The sequence below is a fragment of the Lissotriton helveticus genome, chromosome 7 (genome assembly GCF_964261635.1).
Source record: "Lissotriton helveticus chromosome 7, aLisHel1.1, whole genome shotgun sequence".
NCBI classification, from domain to species: domain Eukaryota; kingdom Metazoa; phylum Chordata; class Amphibia; order Caudata; family Salamandridae; genus Lissotriton; species Lissotriton helveticus.
Window position 1 is genome coordinate 632,346,624 of NC_136068.1, and position 21,964 is coordinate 632,368,587.

The 21,964-nt window shown below is 44.9% G+C and overlaps 1 protein-coding gene across 1 annotated transcript in view; it reads right to left on the reverse strand.

The window, feature by feature from the left end:
- The window catches only part of LOC144768868 (active breakpoint cluster region-related protein-like), a 276,177-nt gene that overhangs the window by 50,025 nt on the left and 204,188 nt on the right, over nt 1–21,964 (reverse strand). The window contains exons 21-22 of the mRNA XM_078652876.1: nt 18,846–18,951; nt 13,220–13,364 (exon numbers count right to left, since the gene is read on the reverse strand). Coding sequence (XP_078509002.1) covers nt 13,220–13,364; nt 18,846–18,951 — 251 coding nt within the window. The remainder of the gene's footprint in view (nt 1–13,219; nt 13,365–18,845; nt 18,952–21,964) is intronic.

The window sequence follows — 21,964 nt, forward strand, 5'->3', positions numbered from 1 at the left end:
CTCTCTGGCATCCAGATTAACTGGAGTAAGTTGTGTCTATTTCCCCTGACAACATCCACGTTGAAATTTGCTTTGGATTACCCCATTGCCTGATGTGAAGAGGATTTCAAATACTTAGGTATTCGCGTAGCAAAGGACAGAGATGAATTACTGCGGATAAACTATGGCACGACCATGTCCCGTATAACTGATAATATCATAAGGTGGATCACACTACCGCTGTCGATGGCTGGCAGAGCATCTCTAATAAAAATGGTGATTTTACCACAATTGATTTACCTTTGCCTGAATGTACCGTTCTATCCTGGACGGTACTTCTTCCAACAGCTTCGGTCAGAACTCACTCGGTTGGTGTGGGGAGGAAAGACGGCTCGTTTAAAGTGGGATACCCTCATTCGGCCGTATAATCAAGGCGGATTTGGTATCCCCGATTTTGAAATGTATTATTACTCTGCTCAAGCACACTATGCCTATTTCTGGATATACCAGCCTCGGTAAATGCCTCAAGTAGCAGCAGAACACTGGCTTGCTCATCCAATCCCAATAGAAGGAGCATTATACACCCCTTCCAAAGGTAGGGATCGGACGCCGTCGACGGTGATGAGCACTGTCAATGCGTGGGCTCGACTAGGAGCTATGCTAGACGCGGCTATGATATATTCACCATTATTGCCGCTCACCTATCACCCGGACATGCCCCTGCTACAGGAGACAATCTTCCACAAACTCACTAAACGCTTCCATATCGCAACATGAGGGGACTTATATCATGCAGGGACATTCCGTGCGTTAGACCATTTATGCTCTGGCACGGGAAACATCCTTTACAACGCAACTTTTACCACGCAGTGCCTTTACGAGGCAACTTTTACAACGCAAACCATTACAACGCATTGCGCTGGGGGGCACTCTAGGATAGGGAATAAGTTTAATTTACTATCCAACACCTTCCCTAGTGTCCACGGGGACTGGAGTTGGAATAGTAAATTAAACTATTCACTATCCAGCACCCCAGAGCGCTATGCGTTGTAAAGGTTTTCGTTGTAAAAACCGCGTTGTAAAGGCATGCGTTGTAAAAGTATGCGTTGCAACGTCATACATCCCTCTGGCACACGCCCGTCTCCTCTCGACACCTTCCTTTACATTCAACTGCGTCAAGGACTGAAATCAATTACACCCGACTTTCCTAATGAACCTGAAGTTTTTGCACCACTATACTGTATACTTCAGAATGAAACTCCTAAAAAAACTAGTTTCGACAATTTACCGAACAGTACACATGTTAAGAGACAAGCAGCCACTTGCGGCTAAAGCAAAATGGGAACACAAATTGGGCGCTGAGCTCACAGATAAGCAATGGGAATTCTGCTTACAACAAACTGAACGCGTCTCGTCGAGCAGCAAATTTGGAATAATACACTACAAATTTATACACAGGCTAAATTACACACCGGTCCGCATGCACAGGTTTCACCTGAGTGACAATGACACCAGTGACAGATGTCACGCTCCAGGGGCCGACTTCTTGCATTTGGTGTGGGAGTGTGAGGGTGTGCAGACCTATTGGCGCTAGGTGTTTGGAGCGATATCCAAGATGGTAAATACAGAAGTGGAACCCTCCCCAATCCTTGCCCTGTTGGGATACGTAGAACCGATACAGGAAACACACCATAAATTCATTGCACTAGCATTCCTTGTGGCTAAAAGGAGAGTGACGTGTAGGTGGGGAAGAGGTAGAGCCCCCAAATTTAAGACTTGGCTACAAGATCTTACATATTGTCAGGAACAGATTGCTACCTATGCTGAGCTATTGCCGGTTTCCTCAAGGCCGGCTGATATCTGGGCTCCACTACAGTGCTGTCTACTAGAGAGAGATGACCCTGGTAACGCAGAGACACCACACGAATCACGGTCATAATGCCTTCATGTAATAGTTCACAGCACGTCCTCGTAAGAGATATGGTACAGAGGAGTTAGGAAGTGAGTACAAGATTGGGGAGTGGCTGATCGATGATATAATACAGGCTAAGATGGATTGACCTGAAGGACTCGGACTGATGGGATTACTCGCTTTTTACCTAAGGCCTCTTTAACCATGTGTGAGTACTTAACTCAATAATGGTCTACACTGGACACTTGTGTTGCTGCTTAGATTTGTTGCCTTGCGGCATTCACATGTCTGAACGGTCTGAAACCTAGGGGGAAGGTCTTTTGTGCTGATTGTGACATTATATTGATATGTTTTTCTTGCCCTGTTGATGTGCCCGGCTACATGTACGCATTGATGACTATGAGCTATGTTGTGTATGCATAAATGCACCTTACCTGTTTTCTCATTGACAAAACCTGAAAATAAAGTAAAAAAAACAAAAACTTAGGAGTGGTACCTGAAGGGAATATTTGTGATTGTGTTGGCCTAACTGATATCACACCTAAATATTTCGAAGTGGGCACTGGTCAGGACGAGATCCCAGGGGTAACAAGCTTGCAGAGTGGGTAAAATGTATTAACTGAGCCCCTGAGGGATAAGAATGGTGCATACAAACACAGGGAAACATAGGAAAGAAGTTCTTAATGCATTTAGCATGGACTGTAAAAAGATAAAAAAGGATGACAATGCATTTTGCGCCTGTAGTGGGAGGTGCTGTGCAACATAGGGATCTGGGCAAATTACCCCTCCTTTAATTGTCCTGTTTGAGGAAACACCACATGAAATGGAAATGCTGTTTTAATGCAATGCCCTAGATGGGCGCCTTCATCTAGGTTGCTCCCAACCACCCCAGTCCTGAAGAAGATCCGCACGGCCGAGGTTGTGAATTCCCCATGTGCCCTAAGTCGGATCGAAACGTCGACGCCCTTGGATAGGCCTAGACTTACTTTCATGTTGTATTCTTTAGCGTGCAAATTTTGAATTCCTTTCTGTGATTATACATACAATATCAATCTGTATATAAATAATTGTGAAGCTAGGCCGCATATGACGGTGAATGACAACCACTCATTTTGCCTTTTTTTTAAATAATACTTTCTTCTTTTTCCTCCATGCCACTGAATTATTTTCCTTTCCTCACACTGAGCACCCCTCATCTTACTGGCACATTCCCCCTTGGAGCAACCTTTTAACTAACCAGTACCTCTTGAATATTACTTGAGTTTTCATCAGAAATTGAGTACATTAAATTACTTGGTGAACATAATTTTTTGGTCTGTTTTGTCTGTTTATCCCTATATATAACTGATGTTCAAATTATTGATTTAGATCCTCAGGAGTCTGCCTCAAATTTTGGCTCTAGGCTCCATCACCAACATACGGTTTAATTTAACTATGCTATTTGATTGATTACTTTTGAAAATAAGGTTCTAGGACCATTGACTTCTGTATCCCAAACAAGTGTCAGCAGTTCATAGGCAATGTAGTAGTGCCTGGGGTTTATAATGCGTTTTTGTCCTTATAAAAAAAAAAATTAGGAATATTCCAAGTCCCCTTTCGGGGAAGTAAAGTGATTCTTTAAGCTCACGCTTGTGAATTCGCCACATCTATGGATGATGGCAGCTGTAATGTCTCTTTGACAGAGGGTAAATCTGGTGGCGGCAGTGAACTGACGGAAGCCCAGACCTGTGCATGCCCTGAGGTGAGCACAGAGTTATCCCAATAGAACTATATGAGTGCTACATTTTTGTACTATAAGATAGAAGCTCATATTAAATAGAGGAGGGGTACCGGATGTTTTGCACAGCATACTGCAAATAATGTCCTTAGTACGGAGTATATTTGTCTAAATTTCCACGTGCCTCATAGAATGAAACAACCTAAGTTGACTACTACTCTCAAGGTATGGTTAACGCACAATGAACTACACAGAGCATCTTCATATACTCAGTTATGATCTACTACTGGTACCTGCAGATCACAGTGAGGACTGCCCACTCAGAAGGATGACTATTAATAAGATCTTCAAAGGGAACACAGCTGCAAAAAAGAGTAGCTTTTAAGAACAATCCTCTGCAGTCAGGGTGATTGGTTCTAATTGGAGGTGGAATGCTACCCATTCTCTTTCTAAATTTTGGAAACTATGTGAAATATAGCAATGATGATATAGACAACTGTGACAAGGAAAGATGGGAGTGTTAGCGAAGAAACAAAATCTCAAGGCGAAAGGGTAGGAGAAATCAAGCCAGGATTTAATGCGGGCTGCGCTGGCCACATTACACAGGCTCCATGATCTTGGGGCTCTGGTGGACTGTGGCAGGGAACGCCTGCATGTTGTATGCTATGATTTCATTGAGTATATATCTTGTTTGGTATCGTAATGCTCCAGGAGTTTGTGGAAGTGGATAACATCTTGCTAGAAGGATGTAATACTTTTGGAAGGCCTGCGACCAGAGGGGTTTGTGTGGCTTTTCATTGTTGTTTTCAAATTCCTTTTCTTTGAGGCTCTCACACTGGTTTACATAGGTTCAAACACCCATGTTGTCTAACTGCAAACTACAAATGATTGTAAATAATGGAGTAGGGATGAGATCTGCATGAAGCTCTACCTTCCGCCTTTTGAACAATCTTAACGGGTTGAGAAATAGCTGGTTACAGGCTTTCTGACAAGATGACCATTTGCCCATAAATCATTATGGAACAAGACACCCATATTAAAAGTGACGTACCGGCAGCGCATGGGGCTTGTCAATAAGCCCCATTGTGTGTCTGTGCCTATTCAGCTGTAGGGTACCCGCCCAGGTGAGTTGTGTACTATACAAATGCACATAACCTAACTGTGAAGCCCTTTTTGACCTGGTGGACTGTAACTACCCTAGCTACGAGGAGCACACAGCATCTTTCCTTTGAGGTTTTTGGTCGAGGATCACTGAGAGGCTGTCGCTCACTAGGCTTTCTGACTCTATTTGCTCAGGTTGATGAGACTAGACTCTATCCAAAACTGAAATTGGAAACTGTGACTCCACAAATTCGACAATTTAATGAAAGGGCAATATTTGTGGTGACGCTCTAGTGTTTTGCCGGGCGTGCGTCGCTGGCGGAAACGGAAGCGCGGCCATTTTGTAGAGCCGTGACTATCGAGCCCGTATGACGCTCTCCCCGGCGCTCGGAGCAATTAAAGATAGTCGAATCCAGAACACCGGCTCAGTGTCATATTTTAAGGAATTGAGCAACACAGCAAGGTGTAAGGGCATCTTTACAATGGCGACGAGGCATGGGATGGTGTAGCAGCGCTGAGCCACACGCTGCACAACCGACCACCCTCATCAGTCCGAGCGTGGCAGAGGGACAAGTGTGGGCCCCATGAGAACGAAGCACCTCCCCAAGGCAAGAGCGCGGCACAAGGGGCACGACCTGGCCACCAGAGAGTGTAAATTGCACCCGGAAAAGCTGGTAAGTGCTGATTACCACGCTGAGCACCAGAAAGGGGAGGCACCAAGCACGAGAACGCCACAGAGCAACAAAGTGAAAGGAGACCGCTGCAGACACGGGCGAAGGCAAACCAGGAGGGAAAAGACAAACCGTCCACAGCACTCATAAGAGGGAGAACAGCAAGGGGGTATAGAGCAAGAGTGCGGGAGTGTGAGGTATCCCCGGAAGGTCCCACCACGAACCGGTCAACTGAGGAAGGGAAATAGCCAAACCCAGTTACAAGTTTCAGAACGCAGCCCTGGACTCCCCAGGCATTTCCGGCAGTGGAGAAGGAAGCCCAGGCCCTACACAAGAAGACAGACAGGAAGAGAGACAGGCACAGGGAAGCCCGCCAAGCGTCGTCGCACAGAAGAACCCAGGCAAACGCAATGCAAGGAGAGTGCACAATCATCCTCCCTCACCAACCTGGTCCCATTCTTACCCAAGAGAGGGGAACCAACGATGCCATGGGAGGACTGGAAGAGGTATTTTCGGAATTGTCTATCGGCTCTAGAGGAAGAGAGCGAAGGGCGTACTCAAGCTCCCGGAGGAAGAAGATACTCCTGCACAACCTAATCCCGGAAGGAATCAGGGTATATGACAACCTAGTGAAGAAGACCAGATTTCCTACGGACACCGATGAGTTCCAACATGCGATCGAACATTTGGACTCGCACTACCAACCCGTGGTATGTGTAGCCATAGACAGGTGCAATTTCTTCCAGAGGAGACAGGGCGGAGGAGAATCAATCGACGAATACGTTGTGGCCCTACAGAAACTAGCAGTGACCTGCAAATTTGGAACGCTGCATGACGAACTGATAAGGTACCAGATCATAATGCATACATCCAACACGGCCATCCAAGAGAAATTGTGGGTCAACAGTGACGCTCCTCTCAAAGAAGTATTAGCACTTGTAAAGAAGGCGGAACTATCAAAGAGGTGCGCGGAAGCGACGAGGAAGGAGACAATCAGCAAAACAACAGTTTGCAAGGTTTCAGAAGGGAACAGACCAGCCAAGACCCAACAAGTAGGACCATCCAACACACGGTCCCAAAAGAGATACCCTCAGAGACCAGGGGGGATGCAAAGGCCCAAATGGAACAACAAGGAAAATTGTTACTGGTGTGGAAACCCAACGCACGTTGGCAACGACAAGGCCTGCCCAGCCATCAGGGCCAAGTGCTCGTACTGTGGCATTATGGGCCAGTATGAAAAGGTATGCCGACGCCGGCCCAGGAAGACAGAAGTGAAGTACGTAGCCCAAGGTGGCGAGGAGGAGAAAGAAACACAGGAAGAAGAAGAAGAGGAAGTCTTGTGCATAGATGACCAAGTCCGGGGAATAAACTGCTCGGCATCCAAGAAACCAGTACTGAAAATGAAGATCGGCAGAGTAGAAATCGACATAGTGGCGGACTCAGGGTCCCCATACACGATAATACAATGAACGGTGTGGGAAAGAGACTTTCAACAAAAGACAAAAGCAAGACCTACGTCCCCGGACATACGTCCTGTCACATATACAGGCGAACCCATACCCATGGAAGGGTATTGTCCTCTCACGTTCTAATTCAAGGGGCGAATGGTGGACGGAAAACTGTACGTTGCAGAGAAAGGGCCTTCGGTCCTGGGATGGATTGATCAAGGTACCCTAGGAATTGAACTTAACCCAGGAGGAATCAACCAAGTCCTGATGACGGACACCGAACAAGAATACAAGGAGGGAGCGTGGAAGAGAGAGTACCCGGAGGTCTGCAAGGGGACCATAGGTCGGATGACCAAATTCACGCACAAAATACGCTTGAAGGAGGGAGCGAGCCCGGTGAGCCACAAGGTCCGCAACATTCCATTCCGAAGTAGGGAGGCAGTACAAGAGGAACTACTGCGCCTGGAAAGGTGCGGTTTTATTGAGGCTATCGAGAGTGCGGAATGGCTCGCTCCCCTCGTCGTCTTGCAGAAACCCAATGGGAAGGTGCGTTTGTGTGTGGACCTAAGGGAACTGAACAAGAACATATGGGTGGACAAGTTCCCACTACCCCGGATCAACGAGATGCTGTCGAAGACAAATGGGATAAAGTGGTTTTCCACCGTGGATCTCTCATCCGCATACCATCAAATCGCGTTACACCCTTCCTGCAGTCACCTAACGTCATTCATAACACCGTTTGGATGTTACAAGTTCCTGAGGATGCCGTTTGGACTAGCATCGGCGGCAGTGGTATTTCAGAAACTAATGCATAGACTGTTTCAAAAGGTAGATGGAGTACAATACTTCCAAGACAATATCCTCATAATGGGGAAATCGAAAGACGACCACGATACCAAACTACACACCGTGTTGGCCATACTGGAAACAAATGGGCTCACAGAGGAATGGGCAAAATGGAAGCTTGGCGTAAGATTGGTGACATACCTGGGTCACGAGATCAGTGAGAAGGGAATAGAGCCGAAGAGAGCAAATGTGGCAGCCATTAAAGATGCACCCACACCAACGAGGAAGGAGGACATCCGCTCGTTTTTAGGAATGGCAGAATTTTACAGCAAATTCATCCCGCATTTCGCGTCCAAAACCCATCATCTGCGGCAACTCCTGAAGGAGAAGAACACGTTCAAATGGTCCAACGAAGAGCAAATCGAGTTTGATGCCCTGAAACAAGAGATCTGCAATGCTGTACCCGTCAAGGGATTCGACCAAGCCGCCTTGTCTATATTGACCACTGACGCCAGCAACAAAGGGTTGGGGGCAGTGTTGATGCAGAGATCACAAGAGGGTGAAGTCACCACGGTCAGCTTTGCTTCAATTTCGCTGGCGCCCAACGAAGAAAGGTTCAGCGTGATAGAAAAGGATATGCTGGCAGCGGTATGGGCCATGGAGCGCTTCAGACAGTTCATATGGGGTTCTAGTTTCTTGCTCCGCACGGACCACAAAACACTAGTAAAGGTCCTCACCTCCAGCGGACACGCTCATGCGACACCCCGCATAGCGAAGATGACCTTGAGACTACTGGACTACGTATACGAGGTGGAGTACATTCCAGGAAACAGGAACAAAGTGGCTGATTTCTTAAGTAGGGCAGCAGCTATGGAACAGGCGATAGACCAAGAACCCTCAGGATGGGAAGGCTACATGGTGGCGCTGATGCAAGACCATGCAACGGTAATCCGCAAGAAGGAATGGGAAGAGGCGTACACCCAAGACGAGACCTTGGAGGCCGTGCAAGGCTACGTGACACATGGGTGGCCGGACAAGAGACACCTCGACAGCCAGTTGAAGAAGTTCTGGGAAGTTCGAGAAGAACTGTCGATTGGAAGTAGAAGTAGAAGTAGTTTATTACTTTGCATAATTAATTAAAACCATTGCATACACATAACATTAACAATTTAATATACGTAATTCAATGGATAAAAACACTGTTAAAAACCATTATTATGCATTATGTTAAAGTTAACATTTTGGTCCTAATGCGCTTCATCAGATCTAAAGTGCCTGTGCATCAATAAAAACGGAGCTAGCGAAAGCTTTGCCAAGTTAAGCAGCCATCATTATGCATCTTGTTAAAATTCACATGGTAGGGCTTACGCGCTTCATCAGATCTAAAGTGCCTACACGCCAGATAAGGTGGGCTAGCCCAAGCTTTGCCAAGTTCAGCAACAGTAACAGCCTGGCCAGGCTGTTTTTGTTTATCCAATGTCCACTTGCAGTATGTGTTTGAGTCTCTCTGCCACTGTGTCAAAAATGTTTGTAAGCCTGCCGTTTTGCTGTGTTTCGGCCGGATTGAAGCACAGTTTTACAGTCTGCCTGCAGGTCCTGGTACCGTTATGCTTGAATATTGGTCAAAGTAGGGTGTCTCTTTTATCCTTTAGGTTGGCCATTTAAGGACCGGACAGAGTAACCCCCTAATTTAGACCTGTTTTATGGTAATCCAGGGCCTTTAATTTTCTCTTCTGCCGCCCCCATAAATTGTACAAACCGGTATGCCAGCTGTATGTCTCCTCCACCAAAGCAAGCCTTCACTGCTTGCCTGCAGGTTCTTATCCTCTTGGTGTTAAAGATAGATTTCAATAACAAGCGTCGTTCTAGGTCCAGACTGTGGCAAATGCATAGTAGATGCATGATACTCTCTTCAGCTTCTGCGCAGAGGCGGCACTCAGTTGTTTCTGTGGTTCGCTTCCATGGTGGTAGATGCGGGAGGACAGGAAGAATTCCCAATCGATACCTGAGGTATTTCTCTTTTAGCTTCCGGCTGAAGCCCGCATGCAGGTAGTCTTGAGGACCAGGTGTTGTGTAGCTCTGCAGCACGCACCAGACGTGTGATCGTCTTCTGAGTGTTTCCTTATCTTCAAGTACTGATAGATTTTTAACTGTCTTGTTTACCAAAGTCTTAAAACTATTTTGCGTTCCCGTAGTAGCCCACAATTCCTTCAGGCCTAGACGGTTTATCGATGTGGTCAGGTAATCCCTTGGGATACAAGCTCTGCTTGAGTTTATCTCTTTCCATAGGTGAAACCAACATTTCACATAAGCTGCGTTGCGAGCTATTTTTTGTGACTGTAGGCCAAGCTCCAGCCTGATTTGCGCGGGAGAGGCATAATTTGGTAGGCTAAAGATTATTCTTGCAGCTCTTAGCACAGTTTGTTCCAAAGTCTCTTCATCTTTTCCCCTGAGGCATTCGCTTCCATATGTAATAGCTGGGATTAGCTTTGCTTGTAGTACTTGTAGTAAGGGATAAAAGCTTGGCCCAGCAGTTTTGTGTTTCAGAGATTTTAGAGCTACCGCTATTGTGTTTCCTTTCCGTTTTATGGCTTCTTTTTGTGGCTTGAAGGTACCTTAATCATCCAGTATCACCCCTAGATATTTGTATTCTGACACGACTTCCATAGGAGCACCTGACAGGTTCCAATTAAACCCTGTGGTATTCTTTTTCGGGTTGAACTTCATGAGTTTTGACTTATCTAAATTGATGGTTAAACCGTTAGATGCAGCATGCTTGGCAGTTGTATTTAGCAAGTGCTGAAGCCCAATTGGAGTTCGGCTTATTAGGACGACGTCGTCAGCGTACAGTAGGTTAGAGAGTGACAGCCCGCCTAACCTCGGTGCATTAGAAGTGCTGTTGTTTAATTCTGTAGAAAGGTCTGCCATAAACAGGTTAAAAAGCATGGGGGCCAGTACGCAGCCCTGCTTCAATCCGCTAAATGTTGATAATATTTTCCTTGACAGATATTCTCCGGTTCCTAGTTTTATTTGAACCCAAGTGTTAGTGTGTAACTGGATTATCTGTTTTAATGGTGCTGCTGCAATTTCCATCTTTGCTAGTTTAGCCCACAGCTTCTGCATGTTTATACTGTCAAAAGCAGCAGAATAATCTATGAAGCAGAAAAATAGGGGAAGATTTGCTGCTTTGGCACCGTCCATCAGTAGCGTCAGTGCAAGTAGATTTGTGATGGTCCCAGTGCCTTTGGAGAAGCCTGTCTGGTTGATAGGGATGAGGGATTTTTCATTTGCCCATACTGTTAATTCGTCCAAAAGGAGACCAGCACAGTATTTTGCTTCGACATCAATTAAGGCTACAAGTCTGTAGCTAGTAGGTTTATTCTTATCACCCTTCTTGTAGATAGGGGATATTATGGATCCTTTCCAGGAGTCTGGGATGCCAGCCCCTTCATCTATGGAGTTGAACACTTGTAGTAATGCAGCCGCCCAGTAGTTCGGGTCAGCTTTAAACAATATTGGGGGGATACCGTTAGGACCCGGTGCCCCCTCTGGCCTACCTTTGGTCGATAGGAGACAATCCAGTTGTTCTTACTAAGAGGGGAGAAGGTAGTTCCCCCGCAGACCTTGGTGGAACACCTCCTAACTATCCTCCATGATGGACACCTTGGCATACTGAAGACCAAGACCAGGGCGAAGCAGGCGTACTGGTGGCCTGCCATGTACAGCCAAGTGGAAAGACATGTCCAGATGTGCGAACCATGCAGCAGAGCGGACAAAACACAGATCTTGCTGAGGCCTCCCCTGGGAAAATTCACCGTCCCCACCAGCCCGTGGGAGATGCTATCGGTGGACATTTTAGGACCCATCTTGGATACACATGGAGTGCCGAAATATGCCATAGTACTGGTGGACCGGTACTCCAAGTGGCCGGAGGTGGAAGTGTGTGACACAGTAGACACTGAAGCCGTGCTTTCCTTCCTAACCTCCACATTCGTGAGGGAAGGTATCCCGAAAGTGATCACCTGTGACAATGGACCGCAGTTCGTGTCCGCAAAGTGGGATGCTTTCATGACCCGCAACGGAATCGAGGTCAAACACACTCCAATCTACCACCCAGTGGGGAACGGATTGGCAGAGAGGTTCAATAGAGTGATAATGGGGTCAGTGCAGGCTGCGCTAAGTGCAGGACAAGATTGGGAGAAGGAGCTCCCGAAGATGTTATGGGCGTACCGCATCACTCCTGCCAGCACGGGGTATAGCCCCTTCCGAATACTACGAGGGTGGGACCCTTTCACAAAGGACAATCTGGTGTGGAAACATCTAATAGTCCAGAGCAAATGGTCCCCGGCTGTGGTGCGGAGGAACATTGAAAGGGCTCAAGCCTTGTATACAGGACAATACAACAAACGACGAAATGTTCAAGAAGTGGCCCTAGAAAAGGGCGAGTGGGTGAGAGTGAAACAGGCCATGTTGAAGAAGAAGGGTGACAGCAAATTCACACCACCGTTGCAAGTGATAGAACCGTATGCTAGGTCGGCTCTGCTCAGTGATGGAAAGGTATGGTCGCAAGACAGGATGGCAAAGTGCAGCAAAATCCTAAAGTGGGAAGTTTCTGATGAGACGGATTCGTTCGGCATGGAGAGTGGCGAATAAGCGGGACAGGAAGGAGCAGTGGAAGCGAACAAGTCAGGAAACCAACCGCGTTGGGAAAGCGATGAAGACCAGCGATTTCAGGAGGAAGGTGAAGAAGATGGAAAAACAAACCCTCCAACACCAAGGAGCCAAGGACGTGATGGACACAATCGAGGACTAAGAATGACAACACGTAAGATGGACAGAAGCACTGTCAGAGACCAAAGGGAGAACACCAGCCAGGAGCCTGTGAGAACAAGGTCAGGCAGAGAGATCAAAGCTACCAAGAAATTCGAGGACTTCAGCATGGAAATCAAGAAAGACTGTTCCATTGTTTTCCCTCATTAGACACTTCCACCAGGACTGAGTATTCATCATGTTCTAGGTGAATTTACTGTGAGGGTGTTAAAGGGGGGGAGATATGTGGTGACGCTCTAGTGTTTTGCCGGGCGGGCGTCGCTGGCGGAAACGGAAGCGCAGCCATTTTGTAGAGCCGCGGCTTTCGAGCCCGTCAGACGCTCTCCCCGGCGCTCGGAGCAATTAAAGATAGTCTAATCCTGAACACCGGCTCAGTGTCATATTTTAAGGAATTGAGCACCACAGCAAGGTGAAAGGGCATCTTTACAATATTATGTGTGTTATCTATCTTTACTCTTAAGCCTTATCATTGTAACTCAGTTGTGTTTTCTTTTATTTATAAAAACAAATCATGATTTTACGACTCCTCTCTACAAGCCTCTCTTCTCTCATCTTTTTCCTGTTTTTAATTCCTCTTTTTCCTTTACTAAATTCCTTGTCCTCACTCTTTTTTCATTCTCCTCCCTTCAACATTCGCCTCTTCCATCCTAATCATTTGCCCTAACCTCCTTTTACCATTTCCCTAAATTCTTTCCCCTTCTCTTAATCTCCGTTTACCCTGTCCCTCGTACCCCCTTCTCACCAAATCACTCGCCGCTTCCTTCAGTTTACCAACCTGTACCACCACCTCCTGGGAGATGTGTGATGGGAACCCAGGCTGCAACAACTCGTCTCTCTGAGGAGGGCGGAGTAAGGTGGGTCCGAATACCGTGGCCAGGTTGTAGAGCGACATCTTATTCACAGATTCCCTGGAGGCCACACTGAAGAGGAAGAGAGAAAGACAACAGCAAGAGAACATCCATGAGACCCAGAAGCAAGAAGCATCTAATAGTTCTTACTCAAAGTTGAACATTCCATCAAAAACCTTTTTTTTAAACTTTATTAGGAGAGGACTCTGGAGGACATCTGGACATCTTGCCATGTTATCGTGAATCATACTGGTGACCTCATAAATGTTTTGTGGACGTGATCAATTTTCTATGTTCATTGAATATCGCGTCATGGCTGACCGCTTAAATACACGGGACCACATAAACACATGAGTAATTGACTTGGGGGCCTAGTAAATCACATCTTGGTTGACCTGACTGTTTCCTCAGCAAAAACCTGCAGTTTTTGATCACACAGAAAACACTGTTGGTGTTTTTCATCTCATCTGGCATCTTATTATATCAGTGCGGTAACATCAATAACAGTTTGCTGTGACCCTCATTCAGGACACTGTGGCAGGTAGTACTGAGGCCTGGTATTTACTTCAGCCTTTCATATTGAACACTCTTTGAAATGACCTGCTTTGTTCCTACGTCATCATAGGTTTTATGATTGGTGATGTTGGTGTTTTAATCAATTAGATGTCTTATTTAGATAATAAAGGATGCAGTGTTGATGTAATTGCTTTTATGATTGCTTATTTACCTAGAGACAATAGCTTAAGTGGTAGCATATTTTTGTGATTTGCTATTTCCTAATGGATAATTTGACAATTACCAATTTTAATGTAAACAGTGTTGACAGTGTGTGGTTTAATGTAAACACCAATTGATTACTCCATATCAGTTTTTATAATTAATTTGAGGTGCGGTTCTATCACAGAGGCCCATGAATAATGGATCAAAATTGGCAGATGGAGCTAGTTGTTCACTTGAGATTATTAACTAAAAGGCAGCTTTGTTTACAAAGGTTTCCCATGTAAAGGAACGTCCTAGAATAGCAGAAGACCAAGAATTTGGAAGCAGAACACTGCAACTGCTGCACTAACTATATGATTTAGTTCACAGCACATGATTATAATATATTAGAACATTGGAATGTTGGGAGCTCCATTGAAGACAATGGAGTGCTCTGGGCTTATAATGGCTGGTATAAGCCTGGAGCTCCAACATTCCAATGTTTCTTTGTTCACAGCTATGGCTGTCAACAAAGGATTCCAATCCCCTCACGCTTCCAAAAGGCTTTGTTTTTTTTGCTAGAACATTCTGTCCTCTAGTGACAGAATGTTCCAATAGCCTTATAGCCCTTCGTAGATGGGCTATACCGCTATTAAAGTCCCTCTCCCTTGTTAAAGGCCCTTGCCTTCGGCTCGGGGCCTTTAACGCTGGAGAGGGCCTTTAATAGCCGGTATAGCCCTCTACGGCGGACTATAAGGCTATAATACAAGTTTTCCTAAAAATTGTATTATATTATAATAATGTGCCGTCATTTTTCGCGATGGTATTAATCCGTTTTCCAACATAATTCACAGTTCATGATGTGGTCAAATGGCATAATATTTTTAACATACATGTACTCTTTTGATGCAATAATGATTTATAAGACTCTTGAGTGCCAAAATCAATTGGATTGTTTTATATTGTATAAACTTTATTTGTATTGCATCGAATGACCGTGTAAAGATGGCGCCCGCACTTGCACTAGGGTGTGGATTAGTCCTCTTTCTATGTTTGACTGGTTATTCAGTATATATGCAGTAATGGTACTAAGCGTTTCCAGCGTGACCAAAGCGAAAGCTGAAACGCGTTGTTTTTTCTGCAACAATAAATCACAATTTTTTCTGCAACCACTCCAAGGTGTCCGTATTTCTCTCTGTCATATCGTGAAGTTTGGATTTGTATATCTATATATATGTATAATTTAATTCAGGTAACACGGGGTGGGGTGCCCCCCGCCCCCTCCCACTTCGCTTACTCAAGATTGTCACTCTTCCACTGCGCCTGGTTTCCCTTACCTGGCTGTATCTGAAGGTAGCAGTCCAGTTGAGGCATGCAGATACTCTGGGATGATTAAATTGGGGTGGAGACACAAGTGGACACAACTAGAGAAAGTGGTAAGCGTTACAAAGTCTCTCTGTCACAATAAACTGTGCGGCTGGGGACACTACCTGCCAGTCCGTTAGCTATAGTTTTGGACTTCTTGACCAGTGCCAGGGTCAGTATCTCTTTAACTAGGTGACTTTCAAAATCTTTCTCATTACCCAAGTGTTTTTTCTGGATACCCTGCCATATTTTACAAATAATTTCTCTACAGAGGTTTACACACTTTTGTTTCATTGTTATCTTCGGAAAGGTAAACCTGAACAAATTAAAAGAAAATATCTGTCACTTTAATAATGCTCTCCTTCCTATACTGTAGGGGCCACCAACTGGGTGAAGTATACAAGGCCCAATGACCATCCACGTCTCTGCAGGTGACACGCATGAGCCACATGTTTGGGTTACAACTTGCAAGTGATGCAGCAAGGGCAGATTTTGAAATACTATAGCACAGAGGTATCCAACCTTTTCTGTACTGAGAGCTACTCGTGTTCAATGAAACACATTGAGAGCTACTAATATTAACAGTGTTGTATAATCTCAATTTTGGTATATATATATACATACTGATATATATATATATATATATATATATATATATATATATATATATATATATATATATATATATATATATATATATATATATATATATATATATATATTCAACCAAGCAAAAACGTTTTCTAATTTAATAAGCTGAGCTGCACACAGGTGAGCTACTCAGAGGTAGCTGGAAAAGCTACAGTAGTTCACAAGCTACTGGATTGCAACCCCTGCTATAGAATATCTTAAGACAAAATAGGCCAATAAACGATTGTGAGGCCATGTCATATGCCTTGCCTTAACATTGGCTATCACAAAGATTAAGTAGGGACTTTAGACCCATAGCTAAGAACTCCTCCAAGTGTTGTCCCACAGTGTTGTTCAAACTTACAGATATCTGGTGAGCATGACATTGACTCCCAAAATACTGTTAAAATTGAGTAAATACTAGTAAATCCTTACTTACCTTGATGATATTTTGGTAGTCTAACGTACGGTCATAATCAGCTGTAGGTTAATATTTCGACAGGGGTATTCTGACATACAGCTCTCCAAAGGCACTACCAGATTTTGTTATCTATGGGAAAGGGTGACTGATGCATTGCTTTGCCACAGATGATTCTTCCTTCCAAATATAGCCTGTCTGAATCTTGCAGAATGAAGCAGGTCTCTGGATCTACGCAGTGCTTCATCTGTAAAAGAATGAGTGCCGGTGTCCTACGCTATGCACAGAATTCTGCATCCGGTGCCATTAAATGTCAGTGTGCCGAATATCATGGTAGTCTTAAATCCATCTCATGCCTCTTTAATCCACTACCAGTCACTACTTGCCCCTTTATCTCACTCTTGCAGGTACCTCTATTCTCCCTTTGTGACAATTTTGCTATCTTTCTCATCCTCCTTCTTTCCGATCTGTATGTTTTTCCACATCTTGCACTCAGTAAATAATTGATGTGTGCCGGTCCCCAAAAACAAGTGCTGGTATCCCCCACCGGTAACCACCTGCTCAAATTAACCACTGGATGCAAGTACTTTACAAATTACTGTGATGGGATCACTGAAGAAGACTCATTCGATTTCCTCTCTTAGATTCGTTGCATAGATGTGAACCATTTGTACTATTGGCAAACTCTGGTGGGATTTCATAGAACCGACTCCTAGGCACAGAGGAGATTCACCGCTGCTTGAGCTGTTGGACCTGCTGACCTTACAACGGTCTGTCTATGACTGATCCATCGATAAATACGCCTCACTCAGACCCTGGTCGAAACTGCTTAAATCTAGTGGCTGGCATGATGTGGACCTTCTTGATCTCTACTGCAGTTTAATAGCTGAGAACAGCAACCCGACTGTGCTCAATGGCATGCAACTTTACTAGATTCTGTATAGGCAGTCATGAGATTTCTCAGACACCATCACCTTGAGCTAAAAGAGCTTTAATTTATTAGTGGGGGGATGGGCTTACTCAGAGGAGGTGCCTTGTTATGTGCCACTTGGGTCTGGTTTCTAAGAGGAATGCACAACTCATACCAAGAAATTCAAAACCAAAAAGGTTATGTTTAGGAGCACAATCCTTTACATGCAAACCATGTCTGGGACACCAAACGCAATGCTTATAACATCCCCCTTAAAGAAACATGCAATTACAATTGTACTAAATCTTCTCTTCTAGCCAATGACAGTACATAGCACATTACCCTTAACACTCAAACAGAGACGACTATCAATGCAGTATCATTACTGTGTTGGTATTTATCGGTATAAGTATTGTGTGGTCAAAAGCACTGCATTTGGTGAGTGAGTTATGGTTTGTATGGCTCTTGCATAACTTGCGAATTGCATGTATATTCATTTTCAATGTGTAACCATAACTGCACTTTAACTGGGTTTTTAGGTGAAGTTCCGAGGACTTGTTAACATAAGTTGAATGGCTATAGCTAAAGCTACCCACATCTTCAGTTTAACCATTATTTTTTCACTGAATTGTGGGGTATTTTCGATTACATACCACAACCAAAAGTTCTCTGTGCCCAACGGTATACAGCCAGCAATCTCCCACTGTTCCAACTGGGGTGGCAAAAGCTTTCTGCACATTACCACCAGACTGTGGAATCAACTGCCACTTTCACTGAAAAACTCACCAGACCTGATATCTTTCAGGAAGGGTCTGAAGACTTGGATTTTTAAGGCCTAGTAACACGTGACTTGTTTCTTTGCTTTTCCCTCTTCGGTCTTTGTTCCCTCATGGCTGGCAGGATGTTGGGGTATTAGTTGTGCTATATAAATATATAAATAAATTCATGCACAGCTGGTACTATGCCCAACACTCCACTGGTGATCAACACCTGTTAAGCATGGCCTTTGACGGTGCCTGTCAAGCCTGGCCACATGGTCTTGACTTGAAGCCTAGTGCCCAATGCTCGACTGTCGGCCAAACCTCAGTGCACATGGCTTTTGTCCACGCGCAGCTGGGTTGGCTGCAGGGCATGACCACTGGTGGCCAGCATCCACAGCGTACAGTCTTTGGTCGTGCACAGGAGGGGTTAACTGCAGGGTCTGGTCTCCGGCCGGTCCTGCCCCCAACACTCCACAGGAGGCTATCCCCTCTTGACACATCCAAAGGCTTTGCGTTCCTTGTTTTGGTGCAGGACCTGGCTTCCAACCGCCGACCAGGCTCTGCAGACAACCATCCAAGGAGTGAGAGGTGCTAAATCCATTAAGGATGAGAGCTACCTTCCAAGCCTTCTGCAACCCCCTGCTTTTAACGAACAACCCAAATCAGTACGAACACTTTGATAATCTGCTGCTAAACATGTTTTTCTTTTTTATAGTGACCGTGTTAAGTGATAACGGGTGGTGTTTCATCGAGGAAGGTGCAATTCTTACTGCTTCAGATGTTCCAGAAGGAAGAGGAAGGTGTGCAGATTGACATCCGGAAGTGATTCCAGCAGCACCCGCATCCGTCTATCTTTATCGACTGGGTTAGAAATGTCTAGGAGAAATCATGTAAATATAATAACATGTTAGAAAATAAATTCATATGCCATAGTGGCATCCACTAGGTGTGGCATCTTCATGCACCAATGTTATCTTTACCCTTCACTGCCAACTTCATTCATCCGAGCCAACTTTACCCAACCTTTTCTAACCATATCAATGTCATTCAACAGTGCTTCCTTAACCTAGCATCTTTTAACCAGCCCACATTCATCTACCAGACCCAACATCAACCAACCTCATCTAACCATACTCACATCACCCACTAGTGTCAATTTCAGCCCACCTCATCTAACCACACTTCAATCACCCACCAGTGCTAGCATAACTCACTGTAGCCAGTGCCACCAAACACCATCATTAGCAGCATCCCTCGGCCACAGCAGCATTTTTCAGCAGTCTGAACTAAATCTCGAACATCACTCCCATCTCCCCCAGCAAGATCAGTGTCACGCATGCAGTGATGTCCCAGTCACCAAGTGGCAATGTCCGTCCATCGTCGCTGCTCTCTAAAAGTGTAATAAATCAACTTGGGGCATCTCCAGGGATGCCCACTGGAGTGTTGCATCAAGGCAAGAAACTGAATCCACCGCTGGATTCAGAATGTCCAAGATGGATAGGACTTCCTCCATAAATGTTACCGGTTCCTTTTCTCCACAAGCAGGCACCCTAGCCTTCTTCTTGATAGCTTGTTCCATCCGTTGTAGGTTCTGTCATGGCACCTGTCGCTGTTGCTGTCACTCTGTGCCTGTTTAGTTTGTGCTTAGTAAATCACGTATCAGTTTACTTTCAGGTTGTAGCATATTTTCTTTTTCGAGTGAGGCTTTCAAAAAGTACTTTCTTGCTTTCTATTGTAGGTAGATTGTTATGCAAAGTAAGGAGAACAGGCATTCTTTTTTTCCATGGCACTCAAACCACAGCTGGTTGGGGTTACAGGACATTCCAGAAGCCTATTTTGGGGGGATACCAAAGCCCATATTATTTCTTCCTTCCCTCAGGCTTACAATGCTAGCCTGGCTTTCTCACGCAATGGTTGATTCGAACAGAAATGTTTCGCGAAAATGGGCAGTTGTGAGGGAAATATACGCAGGATGACTCACTCTCATGAAGTAATGGTGTAAATGAGGATCACACAATGAGACGTATTGCAAGAGACATTTTCACATAGCCTGCCCCTCTCTCCTTGCACACATAAAACCTGTAGTTCTTGTGAGAATTGGGCATTGTTAACGAGAAAACAACTACAAAACTGTATCCACCCTCTGAGAAAAGTAGCTATCTGGTGGGAAGCAACATCCGGTGAACATCCTGTGATGTGGAAAACCATGGAATACATGGTGTACAAAGATAAGTAGCCACAATGTGGTGTTTTTTTGCTCAATGGTTTGCAAAGGCGCATACAGAATTGCAGAAGCTGTAGAGAGACACAATCCTCTTGAAGCAATATTTTGGGGGGCTGCTAGAAAAGGGAGTGGTTCCTTCTGCAATGCTGTGCACAAGACTGCTGTAGGTTCTTAAATTGTTAGCTGCTGTAACAGTGAGGGGTGTTGATTCTCCATTTTGAATGTAGCTGGCCAATCACACTGTTGGTGGCATTTACACTCTTTTCCTTTGGCTCCAACGCCACCTGCTTTTGCATGCGTCTTGGCCTCCCCCCTTCCTGCTTGTGTCCGGGCACCTCATGGCAAACGTGCGGCTTGCCCTCCATTTTGTGTGTTAGCGCACCACTCTCAGGTGCATGGTCCATAAGGCGGCTTATTTATTCAGCCCCTTAAAGTGCCTCTGTGTGCTAAGCCTAACAAGGTTGGTCCAAACTGGAGTCTGCAGTAGAACCTCGGAACCCTTCCAGAAATGTATACCAGGACTACAGAAAGCACTACAATACTAAACAAGTGTCAGGCAGTGCGATAGACAAAAACTAATAGCAAAACAAACAACTGGATCTGAGGTTTTAAAGGCACCTTCGAGACTCAGGGCCACCAGATGGGAGAAATTGCTACCCAGTGGATCCTTCAAACACACTATTATAGTTTTGTTGAGATTTCTTACACTTTTTATACGTTTTCTCTTTTTTCAGGACTTACTATGTGATTTGTGTATGTCTGTGTGCTTCATTAGACCAAGGTAGTAACTGTTTGTTTTACATATTTGCAGGAAGCTGTTTTCAGAGGATCACAAACCTAAGACCCCAAGCAGCACTCATAGGCCCAGATTCATCAAACAAAAATCCGCTTGCAAAGGGGCAGATTCTCAGAATCTGCCCCTTTGCGAGCGGTATTTTTGCATTTGGGATGCATCATCCCAAATGCAAAAATCGCAATTTTAGAAATCGCTAAATTGCGATTATTTGCATTTAAGGAATCTCAAATGAGATTCCTTAATTGCAATGCAGGAACGTTAACGTTGAAAAATGCACTAAAGTGCATTTTTCAAAGTTTCATGTTGCGCACACACATGCCCTAGGGGCATGTGTGTGCGCAACATATATGCACATATCAATTTCAGGGGTGCAACAGGGTGTCCTTCGGACACCCCTGCACCCTTGAAATCGCAATCTCAATTTGCGAATCGCTAATTGCGATTTGCAAATTAAGATTGTATTCCCATTCATTCCTATGTGCCTCCAGGCCCATAGGAATGAATGGGGAGGTATTCCTTAATTGCGACTCTAAGAAATCGCTATTTTTTAAGTGATATCTTGATGCATTCCATTTTGCTATTCCTCAATAGCGAATCTGTATTTTTCGCTATTAAGGAATCGCAAATTGGGTTGTTGATGCATCTGGGGGTTAGTCCTTACATCTCCCAGGCAGCAGGGGATGAGCGGCTTGTGGGGGGGATCACCAGCTTCTGTGTGAAGAGACTGGCCTGCATGTATTTACTGCTGCTAAAAACTCTGTTTTGTACTTGCCTAGGTCATTGGCTGTTTGCGGTAAAACTCAGCACTGCTGCTGCTGTTGGTGAATTTTGCTCTCTCTATCTAATGTATGGTCGTTGTCAAGGCTGTA